Here is a 24,095-nt window from a genome sequence, read left to right on the forward strand (position 1 = left end):
ATCAACCTTTAGCTTAGTCTGAGCACAGACTGAACATCCAAAACCCAAAACCCGTTGCCATTGAGTCAATTCTGACAAATAGCAACCATAGGACAAAGTAGAACTGCCGGATAGGATTTCCAAGACTGTAATCTTCACTGAAGCAGACTGTCACATCTTTCTCCTGCAGAGCGGCTGATGGGTTTGAACCACTGCTCTTTTGGTTAGCAGTAGAAAGCTTAGCCACAGCACCACCTTAAACCAAACTTACCCACACCACCTGTTGCCGTCCAGTGGATTCCGACTCATAGTGACCCTATAGGACAGAGTAGAACTGCCCTATAGGGTCTCCAAGGAGCGGCTGGTGGATTCAAACCGCAGACCTCTTGGTTAGCAGCCGAGCTCTTAACCACTGTGCCACCAGGGCTCCAATACATTAAAAAAAAAAGGAAAAACCCGTTGCCATGGAGTCAATTCGGACCCATAGCGACCCTATAAGATAGAGTAGAACTGCCCAGTGGGGGCTAAATAAATGTTCACTAAATAATGAAGTGCACAACGCACGACTCTAATTTCTGTGCTCTTTAACTCACTTCTACCTAAATTTCTCACTTGTCTCAGCTCAAGAATCCGAAGTTTTCCTCATTCTACCCTTAAAAAAAAAAACCCTTACTCCCCGGCAATTCTTCCTATTTTGAATTTTCTCAGCATTTAGATATAAGATTTTGTGCCAATCTAAGTTCCATTTCCCAGTGTTGCCCTGAAATTATTCTGTAATCTTTCATTATATGCATGACCAGGATCTCCTTGTATTCTCAAGGCAAGAACCGTAACTCTTAAGTCTCCTATAGCACAAAGTTGTAGGAGCGTAAAAGAAATTCAAAACACGCTTGTGGACAGCGCACGCGCATCAGGCACTTTTTGGCATTCCGACCCATTTTTTTTTTTTTTTTTTTTTTCTTCCTTTGGAGCGTGCGCACCAAGAAAGACAAAAGGTGGGGAAAATGACCAAGCAGTCATTCAGGCGCATGCCCAACTCTAACATAGCCAAGCCAAGTGGGGCTCCTAGTGGTGAAGCGGCTGTGGTATGACCAGAACCAGCAGAAATCCAATCCGACTGAGTGAGCTTGGTCCCTCCCTTCCCATGATTGGCTAGCTCTCAGTGTTGTGGGGCGGGGAAAGGAAGAGATGGAGTGTGGAAGAGAGGGGGGCGGGGACAGTGAAGAACGCTTAACTCGTTCTGCGCAAGCGTAAGTCAGCGACCAGGAGGGGGCGTGAGAGAGTGAAAGGGAGTGTGGAAGTCCCGATGCGCTGGCGAGCGCGAGCGGGGTCGCCAGCCTTGACGCCTGCGCCGTGGCCCTCCCGGCCCCGCGCGCGGCGGGCGGGTGCCCGGTGCGCCTGCGCAGTAGGCGGCGGCGGCAGAGGGAGGTGGAGGCCGTGGAGCGGCAGCGGCAACAGCGGGTCCCGGGACTGAGGCGGCAGCGGGGGCGGCGGCGGGCGGAAGCTGAGGTGACGAAGGCAGCGGCGGCGGCGGCGGCGGCAGCCGTTTCCCTCACGGTGGCGGAGACCAAGGCGGCGGCGGCGGACGGGGAGCGGCCCGGCCCCGGCCCCCTGCTCGTTGGCTGTGGCAGGGCCGCCGTGGGGCCGGCCCGGCTCCCGCCCCCCGCGGCTCCCCCTCCGGCTCCTCCTCCGGGGAGACGCCGGGGGCCCGGCCCGGCCCGGACTCAGACCACTGCTGCAGCCGCCGCCGGGGCAGTCGGAGGCGGTGGCGGCGCCATGGGCGGCCTGGCCTCTGGGGGGGATGTGGAGCCGGGACTGCCCGTCGAGGTGCGTGGCTCCAACGGGGCCTTCTACAAGGTGAGGCGGCGCGCCGATCGGGGACACCTGCCTGTACCCCCTCCCCCAGCCAGAGCAGGGAAGAGCAGGGCGGGATCGAGCTCTGGAGCCGAGTCCTGACCCCTAGAACCTTAGACTCACGCTCCCACCCTCAGCTCTCAGGGGGAGACCTCTGGGAGTTAACCCTCTTCCTCTTGTTTTTGACCCTCTATCACACCCGCTTTTTATCTCATGTCAGAGAGAATGACTGTCAGGGCATTGTTGTGTCTGAATTTGTGTCTCTCTCCTCCCCCCAGAAAACAACTCCGTTTACCCAGCTTATTGACTTTTTCTGTTTCACAGTAGAAGACAGACCTTAGAATAGCATTTCTCCACAGCCTGAGCACATGTAGAATTCTCTTTCTTCTCCCTCCTTCCCCCATGGGAAGGCTGTCCCATATTAGATCGTTTCATCTTCCTCTGAGAGACCTCTGCCCACTGGCTCTGGGAAACCCAACCCATTTTCACCTTGTATTCCTGTTGCCAGCCTGAGGAGAAACGGTCAAAATTCATTTATGGTATTTGGCATCTTTGACCTCAGGAACTCTGGATTATTCCAATCCAGTTGCCCCCCAGCCATAAGGTGGCATCTTTTCCCAGGCCTCTCACCCCACCCATTTATCTTAGGGCCAGTTGGTCTACTCTTCTACCAGGAATTAACTTGCATTAGTTATTTCACTTTGACCTTACGTATGTTTAGATCATCCGTAGTTTTTCCATCTTCATGAACACTAAAAGGGTCCCTTCTGTTTATCCTCTTCTTAAAGATTTCCACTTTTAGAAGACTTTTGGCCAGCTCTCCTAATTTGAGAATCTGACAGCAGTCTTTTTGGGAAGGAGAAGGGGACTAGCTTTCAAAGACCCTTGCTTATTTCAGTCCACTCCCCCTCTTCCAGAGTTTGATTCCACAGAAGTTCTGAATTTTCAGTTTTTCCCATTTAGACTAAGCCAGAGGGAGACCCTTTTTGCTTCCCAAGAATTTTTCTTTGTGTAACCATTGTTATTCTGAACCTCTCTGGACCTTACGCCTGGGATTGTCTAGAGACTTCCCTGATTCCTGTCTGTATCTTTCATGTCGCCCTGAAGAGCTGGGAAGAGATATCTTCTCAGGACATCGCTTGTAGTGAAAAGAGCCTCTTTTGCTCCACTTTCCCTCAAATCTTTTCTCCCACAGTAGACATCTATACCTTCATGCCCTTGGAAATGACTTTCTCCAACTCCTCTGTGAAGTCATATCTCACTATAACTGGAAAGGGTCTCATATTTGCCCTTGGAGTGGATGGTTTCTGCCCCAACTTCAATTGATAGGTTCAGTGTACTCATTACGTCCCCACTCTAAATGCCTATCCATTTCTGCCTTACTCCCTTCACCAGATTTCTTTATATCCAGTAACTGTGGGTACCCCTATTTGTCTATCTTAACTTTCTCAATTCACTTTTTTGACTTTTATTGTAACATTTCTATACTCCTCCGTTATCCTCAGGAACCACCTTATTCCTAGCCAGCGGAAGGAAGCTCCAGCTGATCTCTTCTGTCATCTTTTTCTCCATACTTGCCTACTCTTGGGACATTTTCTTCAAGCCTGCCCCTGTAATAGCGTTTCTGTTTTCCTTGGCAGAAAGTCTCTCATTTCTGTCTGGTTCTGATAGAGCATACTTGCCTCTTATATTCTTTCCCCCGAATTCATATTACCGTTGCCGAAATACCCTTCCTCATTAGATGTTAGCCTCACTTCCCCTAGTCATTCATCTGGGTCCTTTCTGGGTTCCAAGAAAGGTGATTCTTAAATTGAGTCTGAGATGAAGCTGTGATGTCTGTTTCTGTTCTAGGAAGCGTGGGAGCCAAGCACAGCTGGGAAAGATTGAGTATCCAGTTCAAATTAACTGTATGACATTGTTGGAAAGGGAGATATTTCACTTTCCACATACAAGTGTTCAACAGAGAGTCTGTCTCTGGATCTTTCCCACTTCTTCTGTGGGCTATGGGAATGACAGGCTTTTTGAGTGAATTAGGGACAGGATACTTTGATTTAGAGAGTAGAATTTGGACTTGAGCTAGAAGTCAGGTGATGTGGCTACTTTAGCATTTGTTGCCCCAAGGCCTCAGTTAAAAACAATAAATCCCTAAATTCAGACTAATCTTTCCTCAGTTCTCAGTGCCATATAGATGCTTATCCATTTTGACCTTGCTACTGATTTAATATTCATGACTCAGCAAACTTTTGTGTGGGTCAGGGAGTATTTACACTTTTTCTAGAGCTATAAACTTAGGGAGGTCCGTTTTTCCTCTTTAAGAATTGGGTCCTACTGTTTTGATTCTCTTCTAAGAAAGATAGAGCCGCAAATGTCAGATCTAGGATCTAAGTTATCTTGTAGCTATCCCACCAACCCTTCCTGTTCTGTCAGAACTTAGTGTATTTTATTCTTAAAGTTGTACTCTTCCAAATAAGATACCTATTCACCTTCCAGGGCATAGCCATTCAACTTTCCAGATCTTGCCTTGATATCTTAATTCCTATTCTGTTTTTTTTCTCTAAAGTTTATTTTGTTGTTGAGTATATATGCAGTATAACATACACCAATTCAACAGTTTCTACATGTGTAGTTTAGTGACACTGATTACATTGTTCGAGTTGTGCAACCATTCTCACCCTCCTTCTCTGAGCCGTCCTTCCGCATTAACGGAAACTCACTGCCCCCTAAGGTTCCTATCCAGTCGCTGGAGTTGCTGTTGTCAGTCCAATCCCACGTAGATAGTTCTTAAAAGATCCTAATGCTCAAGGCAGACCTGTTTTTACTAGTTAAGCTAACTCCCATTCCTTTTTTAAAGAATATGGCATACTGAGCTTCAACACATGGTTTTTACCCAGACTCTCCCTGCTTTTCTCCTAGAACTTTCTTCTTTCTTTTTAAAAAATTTATTGTGGCAAAATATATATAATAAAACATTTGCCATTTCAACCATTTTTATATATGCACTTTCCCCTTCTTTTTTTTGAGACTGCAGGACTAGAACATAAGTTGAAAGTGGGGACTAATTTCATATATTCTAATCTGAAGAAACTGAAGTACCAAATGGAAGGAACCTAGGACTCTCTCCCTCTCTCCCCTTCTCTGCCTCTCCTGGGTCGTAGGCTCCAGAAGCCAAAGCCAGGGTATCCCATGGTCACTGAACCAAGTCATCCTTTGGCTCCCTGGCTTCTGGCTTTCTCACAGATTCATTCACCTGGTCTTGCCCTCACCTGTTCATCTTCCCAATGAGCATGGACTGAGCAGAACTAGGAGCTCACTTTCCACCACTGGTATCCTTGGAGGAAAAAATAGTTTCTGGGGTGATGTAGATGGAATTAAGGAACAGTGACTGGATTGGAAAGTGCAGGTGGAGAGAGAGCTCCTTTTGGAGGATATTTGAAAGAAAAAGACCCTGGAGGTAAAAGGGCAGGTGATGGTTGAACTGCTGAGAAATGACAGGGATAACTCCATTCTGAGCTCTGCATTCCTGCCTTGCTAGAAAAACCAGGGTACTATTGATACCTCACCCTTAGGGCCAACCCTGACATATTAGAGGAGAATCGGATTAGAGCTTTTGTGAACGAGTGTATTTAGGAGTGGGAATCTCTTCACAAAAGAGGCAGGCAAGTGCTTTTCTTCTTCATCTGTCTCTTCACTTCCTTTTATCTCATCCTGAAAATATTTTGAGGATAGCTAACTCTGTCTTGATAAACTATTTCTAAAGCTTGGAGATGGACATTTTGGGTAAAGAATAAGGTCATATGAAGAGGCTGCTTGAATTGTTCCTAGAAATCCAGCAGACCCTTAGAAAGGGAGAGAGAAGAGGGAAGGGATAAAGTATTAGTGGTTGTGGGAGGAGGACACTTCAGAAGAAGCTAAGGGAAGAATTCAAAAGGAAAGAGGGACTCAGGCAATAGTGAGCAGTTTTATGCTTCAGAAGGGTTTAGTTGGGAATAGTAGGGATGGGTGTTAAATCTGAATGAAGAGTAGAGAAAATATTCCTGGGGAAGAGAGTGACAGAGAGATAAAGCATGAGTAAGAAAGAGGCCAGGAAGAACCAGGAGTACTGATGTGTTGTGCAGTGGTAAGGCTCTAAGAAAGACCTGGGCCTTCATAACAAGATCCTATCCCTAAAGAAGAGAAGACGGTTTGTAACGAGTTAAATTTAGGTTTAGGTTTTTCCAACATAAGGAAACAACAGTATAGTAATTGTTTATGATTTACCAATACTGGGAGGTGGAAGCAACAAAAGTGTGTTCTTGAGGACGTTTTTGGTGTTTTCTCTCCTAAGCTCGGTTTTTGCCCCTAGTTGCAAAGCTCAAGAATAGTTCCTTGTATTGAAACCCCTAATTTTTTTTAAACAGCTTTGTTGAGGTATGACATACAATGATGTACACATATTTAAAATGCACAATTTGATAAAGTTTTGGCATACGTATAGAATTGTGAAACCATCACCACAATTAAGATAACGGACATTTCCATCACTCCCAAATGTCTTTCCACCAGCCAGTGATCTGCTTTCTGTCATAATACACTGGTTTGCATTTCCTGATTTTTGACAAAGGTGAAAAACAATTCAGTGGAGAAAGGATAGTTTTTTCAACAAATGGCACTGTAAAAACTGGATGCCAAAAACTAGATACCTATTTATAAAAATGAGCTTTGATCCATACCTCTCACCATGTACAAAGTTTAACACAAAATGGATCATAGACCTAAATGTAAAACAAAAAGCTATTAAGCTTTTAGGAGAAAACCTGTGGTCTTGGATTACGCAAAGATTTCTTAGATGTGAAACCAAAAGCACAATCCATAAAAGAACAGTTGATAAATTGGACTTTATCAAAATTAGAAACCCCTCATTCTGTATAAAAAATAGGGAGAGAAGGTAGAAAAATTGGCAACATAGGGATGGGGACAGCTCTGCCTCCTCAGTGAGGCTGGCCCAGCCCTTTATTTATTCCTCATCCTCCCCTTAGCATGATTTCAGGATTGGAGTCTTCTATACATTTTATTCTCCTCTTCAAATTCTCAGCTAGTGTTTTTCTAGTGTGTAGACATCTGACATCTCAAGTCTTGATTTTTCCTTCTGTAGGTTGTATTCATTTTGAACTTCCTATTCTCTTAGGACTCTCTTAGGACTCAGGCATCAGGTTACCAAGTTTGCTCAGGTCTCTTGCTGCGATGGGGAGCTAGACCCTTTTCTCTCCTGGCAGCTCCTCCTGTCCTCTAGGTGTTCCAGGACAGCCTCACCCTGTCTCATGGGATATTCTTAGCCTTGCTGAATGCTGTTGGTATTTTAATTGAACTCTGGCAGGCTGCTCAGCACAACAGGAGGCAGACAGATAGGGAGGCCCTGTCAGAGCCAGAGTAGGCCCCCCCAATTTCCAGGGTGTTCTGATGCAGGTTATGCTTCCCCTTCTAGTTAGTTCTTGTCCCATCTTATTTCTGGATTTTTTTTTTTTTTTTTGCATCTCTTTCCATGCCATTATCATTTCTCTTCTCTCTACCTCAACATTCGTATTCTTCTTACCACAATACAGCCTTCCTGGCCCTGTCTTCAGATTGCTTGTGTCCCCATCTAAAACTCTAGTTTTCCAAATGTCTCTGTTCCCTGGATGGCTGAGGTAGTGGTAAATCATTTACTTTTTTTTTTCTTCCCCCTTTTTTCTAAAATGCATTCTAGGGCTTTGTGAAGGATGTCCATGAAGATTCTGTCACCATCTTCTTTGAAAACAAGTAAGACCTTGGGAATAGAGAATCCAGCATACTAGGTCCTAGAAGGAGAGTGGACAAGGGGGGGCAGCTGAGTCCTATGAGGCACGTAATAGGTGGGGGAAAGCTGAGAGCTGGGTGGGCAACTTATGAAGGATCCCAGAAGAGGAAAGGGCCTGAGAAGTTGATGAGAATGGGGGCAATTTCACCCAGCCTTTAGATTCCAGCAAAAGAAGGAAGATACCCTTAAGGAGCTAGCTGGGGTTTAGACTCTCATTACCAGGAAAGGTGGGGATTGCCCAGCTGAGGCAGTGACATCTTCCTGAAGAAATGGGTAACCCCATCAATCTGAACAGCTTTCATATCACTGTTTTCCTTGCAGCTGGCAAAGTGAGAGACAAATTCCATTTGGGGATGTCCGGCTGCCACCTCCAGCTGACTATAATAAGGAGATAACGGAAGGGGATGAGGTGGAGGTGAGGGCTGTGGAGGGCACCCTTTCTGTATGCTACCTTCCCCAGGATTTTACATCTCCCTTACCCTAAAACCTAGATCCTAGGCTCCTTTCTGGTTGGTTCACACTTCTCTGTTCCCCAGCTAAGCTGTCGCACCCAGCAGTGTGGCCTACGGAAAAGTGAAGTGCGGATCAGACAGATTTTCAGTGTCCACGTACCTGTTCCCTTTCCACCACTGTTGTGACCGTAGTTTCAGAGGATTCACTTTTCTTCCATTTATGATAACAGCATTTAGAGTTCAACGGTTTCTGGTTTTTAATTAGCAGCTCCTTCCTCTGGTGTCCTTTATCCTGGGTTTAGGGAGGGTCTCAGGTATCTTAATGCTTATCCCATTCTTGATGTCTTTAGATGGTCCTCAGTATCACTTTTATTTTTAACTTCTCTTCAGGTTTATTCTCGAGCCAATGAGCAGGAACCTTGTGGCTGGTGGCTGGCCCGGGTGCGGATGATGAAGGGAGACGTGAGTGACTGTGAAGGCCTTTGGAGAACTTTTGAAGCAAATCTTCTGGTCATAGAAAGGTAGGAGATAGAAGCTCAGATCACTTACAATTTCTCCTTTCTTTCCCTTTGCCAGTTCTATGTCATTGAATATGCTGCCTGTGATGCTACTTACAACGAGATTGTCACCCTGGAGCGGCTTCGGCCAGTCAATCCCAATCCCCTTGCAACCAAAGGCAGCTTCTTCAAGGTTACCATGGCTGTTCCCGAGGATCTGAGAGAAGCGTGAGTCTTGGGGATGTTGGGAGCAGGGGCTCTCTCGACTGTCCCACTTCACACTCCCAATCTCTGACCTTCTTGCTCAGTACACTCAGTTCTTCCATTTTCCCTGTCCCTGTTCTTTTTCTGCAGCCCTTCCTCTTTTCTTATTTTCTTATCCTTTATCCCTTGGACCTTCCACTCCCCTCTGAGCACTGTACTCCTTCTCTGCAGCTGCTCCAACGAAAACGTCCATAAAGAGTTCAAAAAAGCTCTGGGAGCTAACTGCATCTTTCTCAACATCACGAATAGCGAGCTGTTCATTCTGGTAAGCTTATTCTGACTGAATTTCACACAAGCCCATTCAACAAATTTTCTTTTTTCCCTTTAAGCCCCTTTTCAGAAAGGGAGGAGCTACAACATACTTGCATTTATTTGTCAGAAAGAGCTTTATTGCTCCTGATCCCTACTGACCCAGGTAGTCCTACTTTTCCTTTGACTTCCTCAAGTATGACTGTAATTTTTTTATTAGGTTGTAGCCATATTGCAGTCTGGGCTGAGGACCCTCCCTTGGATTTTTATATTCTCAAAAATAGACAATATAGCTCTCCCCTTGTACTTGCTCCTTGCTTGCACCCTAAAACCACTTCCCTTAGGCACCCAGATAGTAGGGTCTTTTGAAACTGGTAGTGGTTTTCCTCCTCCCTGGCTTCATTTTTTACCTCCCACCCTTGATTCCCAGGCCCTGGGTTCTCCCCCGGAAACCCTGGTGGCGTAGTGGTTAAGTGCTACAACTGCTAACCAAAAGGTCAGCAGTTCGAATACACCAGGCACTCCTTGGAAACTCTGTGGGGCAGTTTTACTCTGTCCTATAGGTTGCTATGACTTGGAATCAACTTGACGGCAGTGTTTTTTTTTTAATGGGTGGGTTCTCCCCCGGTGTGTATTCAAAGCAATTTGAATGACTTACCCTTTGGTTTCCTCTCAGTCAACCACCGAAGCCCCTGTGAAGCGGGCATCTCTGCTGGGTGATATGCATTTTCGGAGCCTACGCACCAAATTGCTACTTATGTCCCGCAATGAAGAGGCTACCAAGCACCTAGAGGTAAGTTTTGGCTGGTATCGTTGTTTGCCCTTCTTACCACCACATCCTCCGTCCATACTCTCTTGTTTACTGAGCCAGAAGCCTATAAAGTCTTTCTGGGCCATTAAACCTGGGTTGGTTGGTTTTTTCAGGTGGCAGAACTTCTTCACATTATAGTGTCATGATTTTCAAATTTTTTTTAGCCACGGGACCATTCAATCAAGTGCTGTTTTACTTATACAATGCGTAAGGCACATCAATCATAGCGGCTGTTTTAAAGTGGAAGGGGGGATGGCTTTTACCTCCGGATCATCTCTGGAAGCCAGAGGGCTTTGTAGGGTGTTTGAGAACCATTTGTATACTGGAAAGACCACTGGAGTCGGAATCCTAAGTCTTGTCTTGTCAAATAATTACCCTTTGGAAAATCTTATCTTCATCCATGGCAATGAGATAATTAGACTAGGAAGTTTCTGTGAGGTCTTTCTGAGTTCTGAGATTCTATGATTGGCCCCCTTTTTCTAGGTTTTATGTCATTCTAAGTGAGTAGAGGTTTTGTGTGTGTGTATGTTGGAACATTACCAAGTGAACCAATCTGTTTCTGGAGCTTTTCTCTGAGCCTGTGCAAATTCTGGATCGTGGTAATCTTTCACTTCTCCAGGGACACTGCTCAGTGCACTGGCAGTTACAAATTCACCATTACCCCCAGATGATACAAACTGTCTGCCCCAGTTCCCGATGAGCAGGTTTCCTGATGACAAAGGTAGAACAGTCAGCTCTTCTAGGACTTGGCTGTAGTGATCTGTATGGCTAAGTGTACCAGATAAGCCAAGTTAGCCAGAGGTGCAAGGTTTTAAGGATGGAGGCGTGTCTTTTTTCAAAAAGTCTTAACTTTAGCTGCTTTTATTTTCATTAAAAGGAAGTATTAGACGTTTAATAAATACAAAAGAATTGTTACAAAGTGTGTATAAAGTTAAAGAATACTGTAACAAATGTTTTTGTACCCATTGGGTCATTTAGGAAATAAATATTATTCTTACCTTTGTTTTTAACCCCTTTTCTAGAAAACATTTGCAGATCGTTACAGTGTTTCCCCCCCCGCCCCCCTACTCAGTTATTTTGAACACCCAGCTTCTTTTTTTCCAGTTTTCTCTTCTTGCCTTGTGTAAATCCTTGCCGTAATTCAACCCCATCCATCATGGAAGTAGAAAGTAGTGGATTGCAGTCGGTCACTGTCCACCTCAGATATCCTTCTATTTGGTGCTTCCCATCTGGGACTCACTTTCCAGAATCTTTCATGTCTTCCTGCCCCTGAGCACAGGGAGTCTCTCAGGAATGGCTGAGAAATGAAGTGGATCTACCTACGGTGTTCTAGAGGCTTGCTTTCTACTTTTCTTAATCCCGTTCTTTCTATTCAATTTTTTGAAACCTGGGTTTTATTTTGGGAGGAGTTGATACTAGTTTGAATAAGATGATGTTTTCCTTACACTTGCATTTTACTTTGTGGAAAGTGCTTTCATACCAGCCTTGTTTAATCCTCCTGATAGTGCTGAGGATGAGTTAGGCCAGATGGAATCATTCAGCAGATGACAGAACAGAAAAATAGAGAGTATGTTTTGTTTAGGATCACACAGCCGGGCAGTGTGAGAGCCAAGTCCAGAACTTTGGTGGCTCATAGCCCAAACTCTGCCCTCATTACCCCCATCCAAGCCATTGGTATTTGGAAGACGGAGGAGTGGAATTAAAAGTCCCTGAATTTTCCACACGGGTCCTAGTGGTCAGCAGGCTCCAGGGTGGTCTTGGCTTCCTTTCATCCATTTTTCCGTATTTAAGTTATGCAAAGGGTTAGGTACCTGGGACAGGTGTTTTTAAATTTAGACTTGCCCTTCCCCCCACATCCACCCAAGCGATTCCTACCATGCCTTTTCCTTTCAGACAAGCAAGCAGTTGGCAGCAGCATTCCAGGAGGAGTTCACAGTGCGAGAGGACCTGATGGGGCTGGCAATTGGGACTCACGGTGCCAACATCCAGCAGGCCCGAAAAGTACCTGGGGTGACTGCCATTGAGTTGGGCGAAGAGACCTGCACCTTCCGCATCTACGGGGAGGTCAGCAAAAGATGCCTGTTGTTGGTCCCTTAGGCGATAGAGAGAAGAGAGGCCAGAGTAGATAGGAAACCTGAATTACATTGACCTTCCTCTCTGACTTTGATGGCAGCATATTTTCCCAGAAACATGAGTGTCAGGTAGATCAGTGTTTGAGATCCAAGTGCTCTTAGTAACTACTTCCTACTCCTCTTCCCTTAGACTCCTGAGGCATGCCGGCAGGCCCGAAGCTACCTCGAGTTTTCTGAGGACTCAGTGCAAGTGCCCAGGAACATGGTTGGTGAGTCGGCAGTGTGTATGTATAGGAGAGAATACAGCTGGGGGCCAGATGTGAGAGTTTCTAAAGTGATTCTAGGCTTGTAGCCAGGATTTGGCACCTCCCTATGGACTTCAAGTTTCACAAGGACTGAGCAAATAGTGTATAATAATAATAATTAAAAAAAAGTCTGTAATAGGATTAGTAAAAATGGAAGAAAAATATCTAGGGATTGTAATATTTTGTCTTGTGAAAATTCATCAGAAACCTAGAAGCAGGAGGGTGAATTAAATGGAATCCTTCCATAGACAGGGGATGGGGTTGGAAGACTTTATTTTTATACTTTTCTTTCATTTAAAAACAAAACAAACTAAAAAAAGCCTAATTTCTTCTTTATCGATGCAGGCAAAGTGATTGGAAAGAATGGGAAAGTGATCCAGGAGATTGTGGATAAATCTGGTGTGGTGAGGGTTCGAGTGGAAGGTGATAATGACAAGAAGAACCCCAGGGAGGAGGTATGGGGAACCTAGGCCTACAGAATGGCTTTCAGGAGTAGGTGGGATTGTTCTCAAAGTCATTCTCAGAGGGCTGGAATTTCTAAGGGGTAGGGCATGGAAACTTTGTTTGTCCTAGTAGATTTAGAGCCCATTGTGGGGGTCGGGCTCTCTTAGGGGACAAACCAAAAAAAAAAAAAACCAACCATGTTGCCATTGAGTTGATTCTAACTCATAGCAACCCAGAGAACAGAGTAGAACTGCCTCACAGAGTTTCCTGGGAGCACCTAGTGGATTCAAACTGCCAACCTTTTGGTTAGTAGCTGTAGCCCTTAACTACCAAGCCACCAGGGTTTCCCCTAGGAGACAAGGTGGGGGTTATTCTTCCCTTTGACTGTCTTTCCTAATCCATCTTTCCTTCCCTCTGTTCTCCAGGGAATGGTTCCCTTCATATTTGTTGGCACCCGAGAGAATATCAGTAATGCGCAGGCTCTGCTGGAATATCACCTCTCCTACCTGCAGGTACCCAAGCTCGAAGCCTGGGAGAGAAAAGATGGGGCTGTAGCAAGGGGACTAAGACTGCTGGTGCATAAAGTTAGGAGACCTGGCTCCCATTTGTCTCTCTGAGTAGAACAAGAACTGGGGTGGAGATGAGGGGCTATGGGGCTGAATCCCAGAATTTTCCCTGTTAAGCCGGTATTTTTCTTCTGTGTATGTTCTGAGAGCTTAGATACGTAGGAATGGTCGAGATGGAAAAGCAGGAAGAAAGGGGACTGTCGGCAGATCCCATACTTAATCCTCCTCTTTACCTTCCTCTGTCCTCTACTCAACCAGGAGGTGGAGCAGCTCCGCTTGGAGAGGCTGCAAATTGATGAGCAGCTTCGGCAGATTGGGCTGGGTTTTCGCCCTCCCGGGAGTGGGCGGGGCAGCGGTGGCAGTGACAAGGCTGGATATACCACTGATGAGAGCTCCTCCTCCTCCCTCCACACCACTCGAACCTACGGGGGCAGCTATGGGGGCCGGGGCCGGGGCCGGAGGACAGGCGGTTCTGCCTATGGTGAGGCTGCTATGGGAGGGGGAGGCGAAGAGAGGCAGGCTAGTGCGGAGAGGTCTGGGTGGGGGCTTGGGAAAAAGGGTAGTGGATATGACGAAGAGGTGATTTGGCTGGGGGACTTGAGTGAGTGGGAGAAGTCTTCCAAGTTGGGGCCTGTGGTGGATCCTGGGGTGGCGTGAGTGGACCTGACGGAGCCTCATCGTGTTCTTCAGGCCCCGGTTCAGACCCATCCACAGCTTCTGAGACAGAGTCAGAGAAGAGAGAGGAGCCCAACCGAGCTGGGCCTGGTGACCGAGACCCCCCAACCCGGGGAGAAGAAAGCCGGCGGCGGCCAACTGGGGGCCGGGGTCGGGGACCTCCACCTGCCCCCCGGCCCACCTCGAGATACAACTCTTCATCCATTAGCTCAGGTACCAGACAGCTGGGTTCAGGAGTGTGGGCCAAGAGGACGGTTGAGGGCAGGGTGGACACCTGACTCCCAGCTCCTTTCTTTGTCTAACCAGTGCTGAAGGATCCAGACAGTAACCCCTACAGCCTATTGGACACGTCTGAACCAGAGCCCCCAGCTGACTCAGAGCCGGGGGAGCCGCCCCCAGCAAGTGCCAGGCGCCGCCGTTCTCGCCGCCGCCGTACTGACGAAGATAGGACTGTCATGGATGGAGGCCTGGAATCTGATGGGCCCAACATGACAGAGAATGGCTTGGGTGAGGGTTGTGCCTGTGGCCTGAAAAATTAGAGATGGCAAGAACTGAGGGATGGGAGATTGGGTGCATGACTCATTTTTCCCTGCCTGTATAGAAGATGAGTCGAGACCCCAGCGTCGTAACCGGAGCCGCCGTCGCCGTAACCGTGGTAATCGGACTGATGGTTCTATCAGTGGAGACCGCCAGCCAGGTGAGCTAGCATGGAGTGCCAGAGTCCGTCCTCAGAGCTGAGAGAGCGGGCTGCCTCCTTCCCTCTGGAAACCAGGGGTTGGGCTTGAGTGGCCGTCGAGGGGCTGGATACCCAACTCTTGGCCTCCGCCTCCCCCAGTGACTGTGGCTGACTACATATCACGTGCAGAGTCACAGAGCCGCCAGCGGCCAGCCCTGGAACGCACTAAACCCTCAGAAGACTCTCTTTCAGGACAGAAGGTAGGCAGGCAGAATGTTTACCCCTTGCCCCTTTTTGTTGTATTCTGGGGCCAGGGGCTTCAAAAAAATTCTCAAAGAAATCTCATACTGAATTGCAGAGAAGGCTGTGTCTGATGGAGTTTAGATTGCATTTGGAGTTGTGGTCGAGAGAAAGATTTGATTTGAATTTTCTGGCTCTCAGTAAGAGTCACTATAGAGACACATAGCCAGATGCCAAGAGAGCTTAAATAGCAGGGCATGTCATACACCTGAATGTCTGCTTACTGCTTTGTTTTTTCTTTCCCACTTCCCCCTCAGGGCGACTCTGTCAGCAAGCTTCCTAAGGGCCCCTCGGAGAATGGGGAGCTCTCCACCCCCCTGGAGTTGGGTAGTTTGGTGAATGGGGTTTCATAAAACCTCCAGCTCGCATCCCTCCCTTCTCCATCTCGCTTGCTGCCCAACACCATGGCCCTCACAGGCCTGACTGACCTGCGCTGGAGCTGCTCTTATCTAGGGGGGTGGGGGGGTGGCACAGCAGCTTGGGTCCCCCCAACCTCCAGGAGCTGGTGGAGTGGTGTGTAACAGGGTCATACCCTCCTCCCTCTTGTCCACCCTGCCCCCAGGGTGAGGGGAGCCTCTCCTTCCCCATCAGACTGGATGTGCCTTTATCCTCTAACGCCCCAATCTCTCTCTGAACACCCCTAATCTCTGCCTGTTGGGGGGGCGTGCTCCTTGACCCACCCATATTTGACAGTTCAGGGGGGCTCCCCTGCTATCCCTCCTCCCATCCTGTACCCCCCGTCTCTGGGGCCTCATCACTGTGGAAGACGGGGATAGTAAGGGTATAAGTGGGTGGGAGGCATGGGGAAGGTCTTCAAGTAGAACCAGGGGTGTGTACGAAGGGGGGTGACAAGGTCCCCTAGGGGGAGGGGGGACCAACCTTGTCTGATGGATGAGAAGGCGTATTTATTTTTCACTGTACAGTATTTAAAAAGAGAATAAAAAAAATCCAAGTGGCTTCCTGGGTTCTGTGCTTGCCTTGTCTACAGTTCAGTCAGTCCTTTTGTTTCTCTAGGACTGACCTATCCTGGGCCCTGGCTCTTGTTTCCTGTTCCCCCACACCTGGCTTCTTGTTATTCCCTGGTGTCCCAAAGATGGTCCAGCTTCTAGGAATTCCTGACATTCCTAAATTCCCCAGGCCCAGGTACCTTCCTGGTCCAGAGGATGGTGGCTTGTGCCTCTCCTCCCCCAAGATGGGCCACTCCTAAACCTTGAGTCACAGCATGGGCTAGGTAGGGCTGCTCAAAGCTGGAGCTCTTCCTGCAGAGTGAGAGCCAAGGCGGGCTGCTTAATCCATGACTTGAGGCCTGAGGCTTGGGCTGGAGCTTGGGCAGAGTGGTAGCAGGGTTCCCTCATGACAACCCTGGCCAGGCATCCAGCCCTCATTCCCTGCTGGTTCTCTGGATTCTGGCTTTTTCTTCCAGCAGCCACATCACCTGCCTTTCAGCTCTTCGGAGTTTTCCTGGGGTTTCTGGCTCTCTGCCTCCAGACTCCAAGGTTTGGAGATAGAAACTTGGCCATAATTGGATGCCTTGGTGGTGGAGAAACCTAGGTCTGGGGGCTGGAGCCAGGAAGGCTTGGGTTTTCTCACCTGGAGAGGGGTTGAATCACTTCCCAGGCACCTGCTGGGATGACTCAGGAAACAAAAATGGCCTACCTCCCTGATTGCTTAACTTTCTAGCCCCAGGGTCAGGTCGGGGGTTTGAGGAGCCATAGGCACTAAAGGGGTTGGAGTGTGAGTGGCTGATGTTCCTCAGTTCATTGTGGAAAGGAATTGACTTAAATTGCCAATGCTTAAGAAGGGAGGAAGGAGCCCTAGTGGTGCAGTAGTTAAATGCTCAACTGCTAGCCAAGAAAGGTCTACCCAACAACTGCTCCGTGGGAGAAAGATGTGGCAGTCAGCTTCCCTAAAGATTACAAGCCTTGGAAACCCTATGGGGCAGTTCTCTGTCTCACAGAGTTGCTGTGAATTGGAATCAACTCCGTGGCAATGGGTGAGAAGGGAGGAGAAGACATTTCTAGCGACCAGACCAGTGCTGGAAGGCCTGACATTTAGGTGTTGGGTGGGGAGAGGCGTGGTACCCTGAGGACAAGTGTTGGGGACTGGGAAGAACAGGACACCTGGGTTTGCCTAGGGGAGGAGGGAATGTTGGCGCCCTTAAGGAGGTGTGGTCTTCTGGGAGGGACTAGGGAGGAGTCTTTCTTTAAAAGCTCTTCCCAGGTCTGGTTTGCCAGCCTCAGACTGTTGAGCCCAGAGAGAATTGTGGCCCCTGGGCTGCATCGCCCACAGCTGCAGGAACTCCAGACCAAGAGAGGGAAGGTTGACCACCTCCCTGAAGGTAGGCCGGGTCGCCAGCAGGGAGTAGAAGGAGAGGGACTGTGGATTGGGAGATCCGAGAGGCGAGAACACAAGGAGAGCAGAGCCTCTTCCACCTCAGGGTACCAGACTTGGAATCCTGCTCTTCACAGTGGGCTGGTTAGTTGGCAGCAGGGGCTACATTTTAAGGACTCTGGACTTGAGGACTTTTTTTAAAGACACGAATTTCTCCGTGACAACTCCAGAGTAGGAAGACACTTCTATACTGGATTTTGGGATCAACGGTTCACTTTGGAGGGGAGGGCGTTCAGTACACCCTCTTAAGTTTCCTCCCAGTGCACCATGTCGCTACCGGGTTCCTCACAGGACCAGGCCTGGAGCCTGGAACCCCCCGCTCCCATGGCCCCTTCCTCCCTGTCTTTGGGGTCTCAGGCGCCTGAGGGTGTGGGCAGTCCTGTGGCCTCCACCGGGCTTCCCTTGGAGAAAGTAAAGCGGCCCATGAACGCTTTCATGGTGTGGAGCTCTGCCCAGCGCCGCCAGATGGCGCAACAGAACCCAAAGATGCACAACTCTGAGATCTCCAAGCGCCTGGGCGCACAGTGGAAGCTGCTAGGCGAGGACGAGAAGCGACCCTTCGTGGAAGAGGCTAAGCGGCTCCGAGCCCGGCACCTCCGTGACTATCCCGACTACAAGTACCGGCCCCGGCGCAAGACCAAGAGCCCAGGCACCAGGCCACCCCACTTCAGCCAGGGAGGCAGCGGCGTGGCTGGTGGCGGACCGGTCTACGCGACCACCCAAGGGACCAGAGGCTTTGGGTATCAGCCCCCCAACTATTCGACAGCCTACCTGCCTGGTGGCTACAGGTGAGTGGGCTGGGGGTGTCAGGTGAGGGAGAAGACGCTTGTGCTCCCCTCCTGGAGCCTGGATCGGGGGGGAGATATCAGAGGGCCTGGCTGGCAGGGGCCCGGAGCCCACCCAAAGCAGAGGCCACACTGGGCTGAGTCTGGGGGCAGAGGGCTGCAGCTGAGGACTGTCAGGGCACCATGTCCCTGGCTCCCAGTGCCCCTGTGAAGGGTGGGGCGGGAGGGTTCTGATGGCTCAGTGTTTTCCTTGAGGCCATTTCTATCTCAGCCTGGAGGTAACGGCCCTTCAGGGGCAGACAACAGACCTCCGGGATATGACCACGTTCTAGTTATCAGGATGCCCTGTTCCCCCCTGCTATGGCCCAAATGTGACCCTGCTTCCTCTCCCAGCCTCCAGGGCAAGGAGAGGCCAAGCCCAACTCTACCCCTTCCTGGCCGCCCGACCCAAAAGAGGAAAACAGCCTCACAGCACACAAGCTGCTCGAGCGTGCCCCGACAAGGCTACACGGGCTTGCCTCTAAGTGTCTCAGGGTCTGGTTCCATACCTGACTGTATCCAGAGTGACAGCCAGGGGGGCGGCGGCAAGCTTCACCTGTCTGCCCAGAACTGGTCAGACCTGCCCCCTACATGGTCTTGGGGACCCTACCCTCTAATCCCATTTCTCTCTTTTCAGCTCTTCCCACTGCAAACTTGAGGCCCCCGAGGCCCCCTCAGCATGCTCCCTATCTCAGAGTGGCACCATGCTCCAGGGTGAGCTGTTCACCCCCTATCGTTCCTACAGACCCCCAGGCTCTCCCACTGCCTACAGCCCTCCCCTAACCTACCTCTAACTCCCATGGACATGGACCACCCAGGAAGGGCCTCACCCTCCTTTTCCACCCAGAGCCACTCCCCACCGCGAGGCTGCAAACCTTTCCCGCATCGGACCGCACAGTTCAGAGGGAGGCTGCGTCCTCCCAAGCTGGGGGAACAACACAACACTTGGTCCTGCTTTTTGTATGAAGAACACAGTTTTGTATGATTAAATCCTGTCTCTGAGTCTTTATTCCATCTCTGCACCCCTCACTGCGATGGGAACCAGTGCCATCTCCACTCCCTTCCGCCTGGACCTGCCACAGCAGGAAGCTCCTCACCCCACCCTGGGGCCCTGCCTTAGTCATCTTCTGTCCCCCCTTCTCCTGCCCAGCGCTGGGGTCCAGGAGACAGCCAGGATGGGGGAGGGAGGCAGCTGCAAGCCCTCAGTCCCTCTGGGGCCAGAAGGGAAGGGGGAGGTGTGGGGCCAGGGTAAGACATTTGTCCAGAAGAACCAAGTAGCTGGGAACTGCTGCTAAAGGGGGAATCTCAGCCAAATGATTCAATGAGTTAATAGTGCACGTTCAGCGCTTGGAGCAGCACTCAGTAACTGTCAAAACGTCAGCTTGAAACACCTGACCCCCAGCCTCTCCTTCTTAAGGATCTGGCCTCACCAACTGTGTGTTTCCATTAAAAACAAATCCTGGCCCAAGACACTGCAATTGTGTGTGGGTGTGGGTGTGGGTGTGGGTATGTGGGTGGGTGTTTAAAAACCACACCCACAGACTTGGCTCTGATTGTGGTTGAGGGGGCTGCGCGGAAGACCCTAAGGTTGGATGGGTGAATGGAATGGACTCAGCCCTACTGCTCCTTTTTCTGTTTGTGGGGAGCCTTTGCATTCCAGTAGTAGACGAGCTGGGCTGCGATGAGGCCGTTGCAGAGGGAGGAAACCACAAAGGTTCCAGCCATGAGGGGGTCTCCAGTTTCCTAGGTGTAAAGGACAGAGCTAAGGTCACCCTTCAGCATAACCCAAGAAGGGTTCCCCTGAGGACAAAGGTTCCAGAGAGGGTATTGCCTTTGCTGGGGTAGGTAAGATGAGGTTTTAGTGCCCTCTAGAGGGAAAGGGTACACTCACCTGAATGGAGGTGAAGATCCGGGCCAGAGAGCCCCCAAACAGCAGAAAGACTGTGATGGCTGAGAGTTGACCTGTGTGCCCGTTGTGGTAGTTGGTGGCTGCCTGGAGCAGCTAGGGGTGGAGTGGAGACCGTTGGTTTCCTCATCTGAATTTCCATGTTCTTGTTGCTCATGCCCCTCAGCCAGCACCCCCCCACCCTCTCCCTTGCCCCCGTTGCTCACCCTCCCCACCACCACAGCAGGCACATTGGAGGCCTGGAGCAGGGTGACCACAGCCAGGGGCGTCAGCGGTGAGAGCAGTGTCAACAGGACCAGGGTGTAGCAGGCTAGGAAAGCAACACCTGGGGGCCAGGGAGACAAGGAGTCCTGATCAACCTGTCAGTGTCCTCCATTCCAGCTCTCAGCCTCCCCAGGCCTGGGTTCCCACCAGGGCTCCCGAGAGCTGCAGCCTACTCGGGTAAATCCTCAGCACCTTTCACAGTCTGTCCTCTGTAGTGCAGGACCAGGAAGCAGATGGCTATTGTCTGGAGCATCAGGAACAAGGCTTCACCCCAAGAGCTGCAGAGTCAAGAATTAGGAGAAAGCTCAGCCTGGAAAGGGGCAGGAAGAGCCTCCGCTATCTGGGGACACAATTCTGACTGCGCGGTCCTCCACAGCCCTGCTGGTTCCTCAGCAGCCCCCACCCCTAATTGACTCACTCTGCATCCTGGGCATCTTGGGATGCTGACCTCTTTTCGTTGCCTCCATAGGAAGGAACTCCCCATCACTGGATTTCCAGAAGGGCTTAAGCTTTCTGACCCTTTTACCTCCCTCGCCCTACCCCTGCTAGAGAAACAAAACAAAACAAAACGAACTCATTGCCATTGAGTCAATTCCGACTCATAGTGACACTACGGGAGAGAGCAGAACTGCCCCATAGAGTTTCCAAAGAGTGCCTGGTGGGTTCGAACTGCCGATCTTCTGGTTAGCAGCTGTAGCTCTTTACCACTATGCCAGCAGGGTTTTGGTTATTTACCCTTTGGGACAGAAGGTGGGCCCCTCACCTGAAGGGGAAGTTGTTGGTGATACTGTAGACCATGGTCCCAGTCAAGGCCACTAGCTCCAGCATTACCGACTGAAGACTCAGCCCTTCAGCACTCTTGGCTCCCAGGATTTTAAACACCTGAGGCAGCTTTACTGAAGAAAGGATGAGAAGGGAAGGGTTGAGGTGCTTCCATCCATTGGTAGCCCAACACAACTACACAACTAATTGGGGAGCATGCTAATCCCACTTCCAGTTAAATGACCCACCCAGTTTATGGCCTCTCAGCACCCCGCCCTATCTTAACAGGAGAAAAAGAAGATAAGATACATACCCAGAAGTGACCCAGCCACAATGCCTAGCCCCAGGCCTTTGCTGAGGAGAATCTTGAGGCAGGGTACTGAAAAGAAAAAGGTAAACAGGGAGGAGACCTCCAGGCTTTGAGGAGGCAGCCCAGGGATATGGGTCTTAAGTACTCCTATGGGTGGCCACCCTTCCCTGAGGCCTGACACACCCACTCAAGGAGGCTTTGGGTGGTCTCAGGGCAGGGCAAAAGTCCTGATGCTCCAAATCCTCTCACAGTCACAAGTTTTCACCATGCCTTCCCTCCCACCCAACACTCCATTGCCTATAGGATAATATCTAAACTCCTTGGCCTGACTTTTAAGCCTTCAATTGCTACCTTGTATAAAGCCGAGCAATTCCCAAGGCCGGGGGGAAGCCCAATGCCATCAAGTGGATTCTGGCTCATGGTGACCCCATGTGTTACAGAGTAGAACTCCTTCATAGGGTTCTGTTGTCTGTAATCTTCATGGAACCAGATAGACAGGCCTTTCTTTTGCAGCACTGCTACATGGGTTCAAACTGCTAACTTTCAGATTAGTAGTTGAGTCCAAACAGTTGGTGCCACCTTGGCATGTACAATTCCCAAGGGCCCTCCTTTATTTCCCTTCACTGAGCAACTAGGTGGTTGATTTCACATGTCTTCTCTCCCGAAGGACAGGTCTCGGTATTGTTCATTCCTAAACCCCAGCCTCCACCATCAGAGGCCTGGGTCTGTCCCGGGCCCCTATTCAGGGACTTAACCCTACATTTCCACGCCCGATACTTGTAGCTCTGAAGCGTTCCTCCCAATGAGCTTGACCCAGTGAGAATCAGACTCCAGCGGACCATGAATGCAGCTAGTGTTTCCCAAGCATAGGGGAGGCACCATGAAGTGACAAGGGCAGACTGTAAAGGCTTCCTAAAGGGGCTGATGTTTGAGGTGAGCCTTCCTGTTAAGTTGCCTCGCATATACAAAGAGGAAGGCAGGTTATTCCAAAGTTAGACCATGAGCAAATGTAGATGTTTAAACGAAGGTGATCGGGGTAGCTGGAGCCTTTGACATCGCCATTTAAGGCTTGATTCACCAGTTTTTGTGTTTTTTTTTTAACTTTTTTTTTATATTGTAGTTTAGATGGTTTACTGAACAAACCAGCTTCTCATTAAATAGTACACATATTGTTTTGTGACACTGGTTACCAACCCCACATATCAACACTCTCCCTTTCTTGACCTTGGGTTCCCTATTACCAGCTTTCCTGTCCCCTCCTGCCTTCTAGTCTTTGCTCCTCTGCTGGTGTGCCCCTTTAGTCTCATTTTGTCTTATAAAAAACCTGTCTAATCTTTGGCTGAAGGATGAACCTCAGGAGTGACTTCATCACTGAGCTAAAAGGGCGTCTGTGGGTCATACTCTCGGGGTTTCTCTAGTCTGTCAGCCCAGTGAACCTGGTCTTTTATGAGTTGTAATTTTGTTCTACATTGTTCTCCAGCTCTGTTGGGAACCTTCTATTGTGATCCCTGTGAGAGCAGTCAGTGGTGGTAGCCAGGCATCACCTGGTTGGGCTGGACTGAGGCTGTGGTACTTGTGGTCCATTAGTCCTTTGGACTAATCCTTCCCTTGTGTCTTTGGTTTTCTTCATTCTCCTTTGCTCCCGAAGTGGTAAGACCAGTGGAGTATCTTAGATGGCAGCTCGCAAGCTTTTAAGACCCTAGATAATACTCACTAAAGCAGAATGCAGGACATTTTCTTTATAAACTGTTATGCCAATTGAGCTAGATGTTCCCCGAGACCACGGTCCCCTCAAAGGTTTTGAATTAAATCTAATCTTGCTCCTTAAGGTTTAGCGATTTACGCTTGGAATGATTTGATCAGATTTGTACTTTGTTTTGTAGAATGATCTTTTCATTTTTCATTGTTGCTAAAGACCAAAAGAGCAGCAATAGCATCACAAAGAAGCACTCCCACCCGGTGACTCCTCCTCCTGCTCAATTATGGCGTCCTCCGTCGGTGGAGCCGAGATACTTCCGCCCCTCTCGAAAGCGACTTCCTCCCAGTACGGCATGGCAGCAGCGTCCACGGTCACTTGGTCCCTAGTCATTCCCCCATTTATGGTCCAAGGTCGCTCGAGCAGAGCTTTGATCTGATGCTGAATAGAACTCACCGTGAAGCAAGTCCCCCTGGACGAGAAGTTGGTCGTAGCATTTCTCAGGTAGAAGAATCGGCACCAGAACTCGTTTCAGCGCCCCATCCACCTCGGCCGCCATATTGCAAAGCTTGCTTCCGCCAGTCTCTCCAGAACGCCATCGACTTATTGTGCGCATGCGCGCCCTGGGCACGCCTCTTCTTTTCCCGCAACTTAGCTGGGCAGACCTTGATTTGCCGTTCTGTCTTCCACCACCCGCCTTGAATAGCGTAGGTCTCTTCGAGAGACCTTGTTTTGGCCGCAGCCTGCTGTTGGAGTTTTAAATCGTGCCAAAGCTGTAGGGCTGCGCAGTTACACCTTTCGTGCCTTTGTTTACGCTTTCATTTCCGAAGCATAATGTATCCCCCTGCCTTTCCTAATTTCTCCGGCTCGGCGCCATCTTGTCTTCTCTCAGCCAACTTTATATCTTTCGAAGTTGAGAGAGAAGGAACATAAGTTTCCAAAATGGCATTGGATGGGGGCGCTGTGGCACTGTCTTCTGTCCTCTC

At 49.4% G+C, this 24,095-nt stretch overlaps 3 protein-coding genes across 4 annotated transcripts; 2 read left to right on the top strand and 1 right to left on the bottom strand.

Annotated features, from left to right (window-relative positions):
- Nucleotides 1–1,339: 1,339 nt before the first annotated feature.
- FXR2 (FMR1 autosomal homolog 2) lies at nt 1,340–16,159 on the top strand. Its single transcript, XM_049858774.1, has 17 exons — nt 1,340–1,836; nt 7,556–7,608; nt 7,967–8,060; nt 8,488–8,559; nt 8,674–8,822; nt 9,030–9,123; nt 9,784–9,900; nt 11,812–11,982; nt 12,181–12,259; nt 12,641–12,750; nt 13,165–13,251; nt 13,564–13,786; nt 13,996–14,193; nt 14,287–14,487; nt 14,582–14,677; nt 14,816–14,916; nt 15,214–16,159. Exons 1-17 carry the CDS (start codon nt 1,756–1,758, stop codon nt 15,307–15,309), a joined length of 2,022 nt encoding a protein of 673 aa, XP_049714731.1. The 5' UTR covers nt 1,340–1,755; the 3' UTR covers nt 15,310–16,159.
- A 991-nt stretch (nt 16,160–17,150) lies between these two features.
- On the top strand, nt 17,151–19,101 carry SOX15 (SRY-box transcription factor 15). The gene is made up of 2 exons (XM_049858792.1): nt 17,151–18,135; nt 18,809–19,101. The coding sequence occupies exons 1-2, from the start codon at nt 17,615–17,617 to the stop codon at nt 18,963–18,965; spliced, it is 678 nt and encodes a 225-aa protein (XP_049714749.1). The 5' UTR covers nt 17,151–17,614; the 3' UTR covers nt 18,966–19,101.
- On the bottom strand, nt 19,101–23,814 carry MPDU1 (mannose-P-dolichol utilization defect 1). Of its 2 annotated transcripts, none has more exons than XM_049858787.1 (7): nt 23,566–23,814; nt 21,417–21,482; nt 21,105–21,237; nt 20,534–20,619; nt 20,284–20,402; nt 20,063–20,173; nt 19,101–19,914 (listed from the first exon to the last, which is right to left on the bottom strand). In XM_049858787.1, the coding sequence occupies exons 1-7, from the start codon at nt 23,723–23,725 to the stop codon at nt 19,789–19,791; spliced, it is 801 nt and encodes a 266-aa protein (XP_049714744.1). In that variant the 5' UTR covers nt 23,726–23,814; the 3' UTR covers nt 19,101–19,788. The 2 variants fall into 2 exon arrangements, with proteins under 2 accessions (XP_049714744.1, XP_049714743.1); XM_049858786.1 differs by having other exon boundaries at nt 20,515–20,619.
- Nucleotides 23,815–24,095: the final 281 nt, after the last annotated feature.

This window comes from Elephas maximus, chromosome 19 (genome assembly GCF_024166365.1).
Source record: "Elephas maximus indicus isolate mEleMax1 chromosome 19, mEleMax1 primary haplotype, whole genome shotgun sequence".
Taxonomy (NCBI): Eukaryota; Metazoa; Chordata; class Mammalia; order Proboscidea; family Elephantidae; genus Elephas; species Elephas maximus.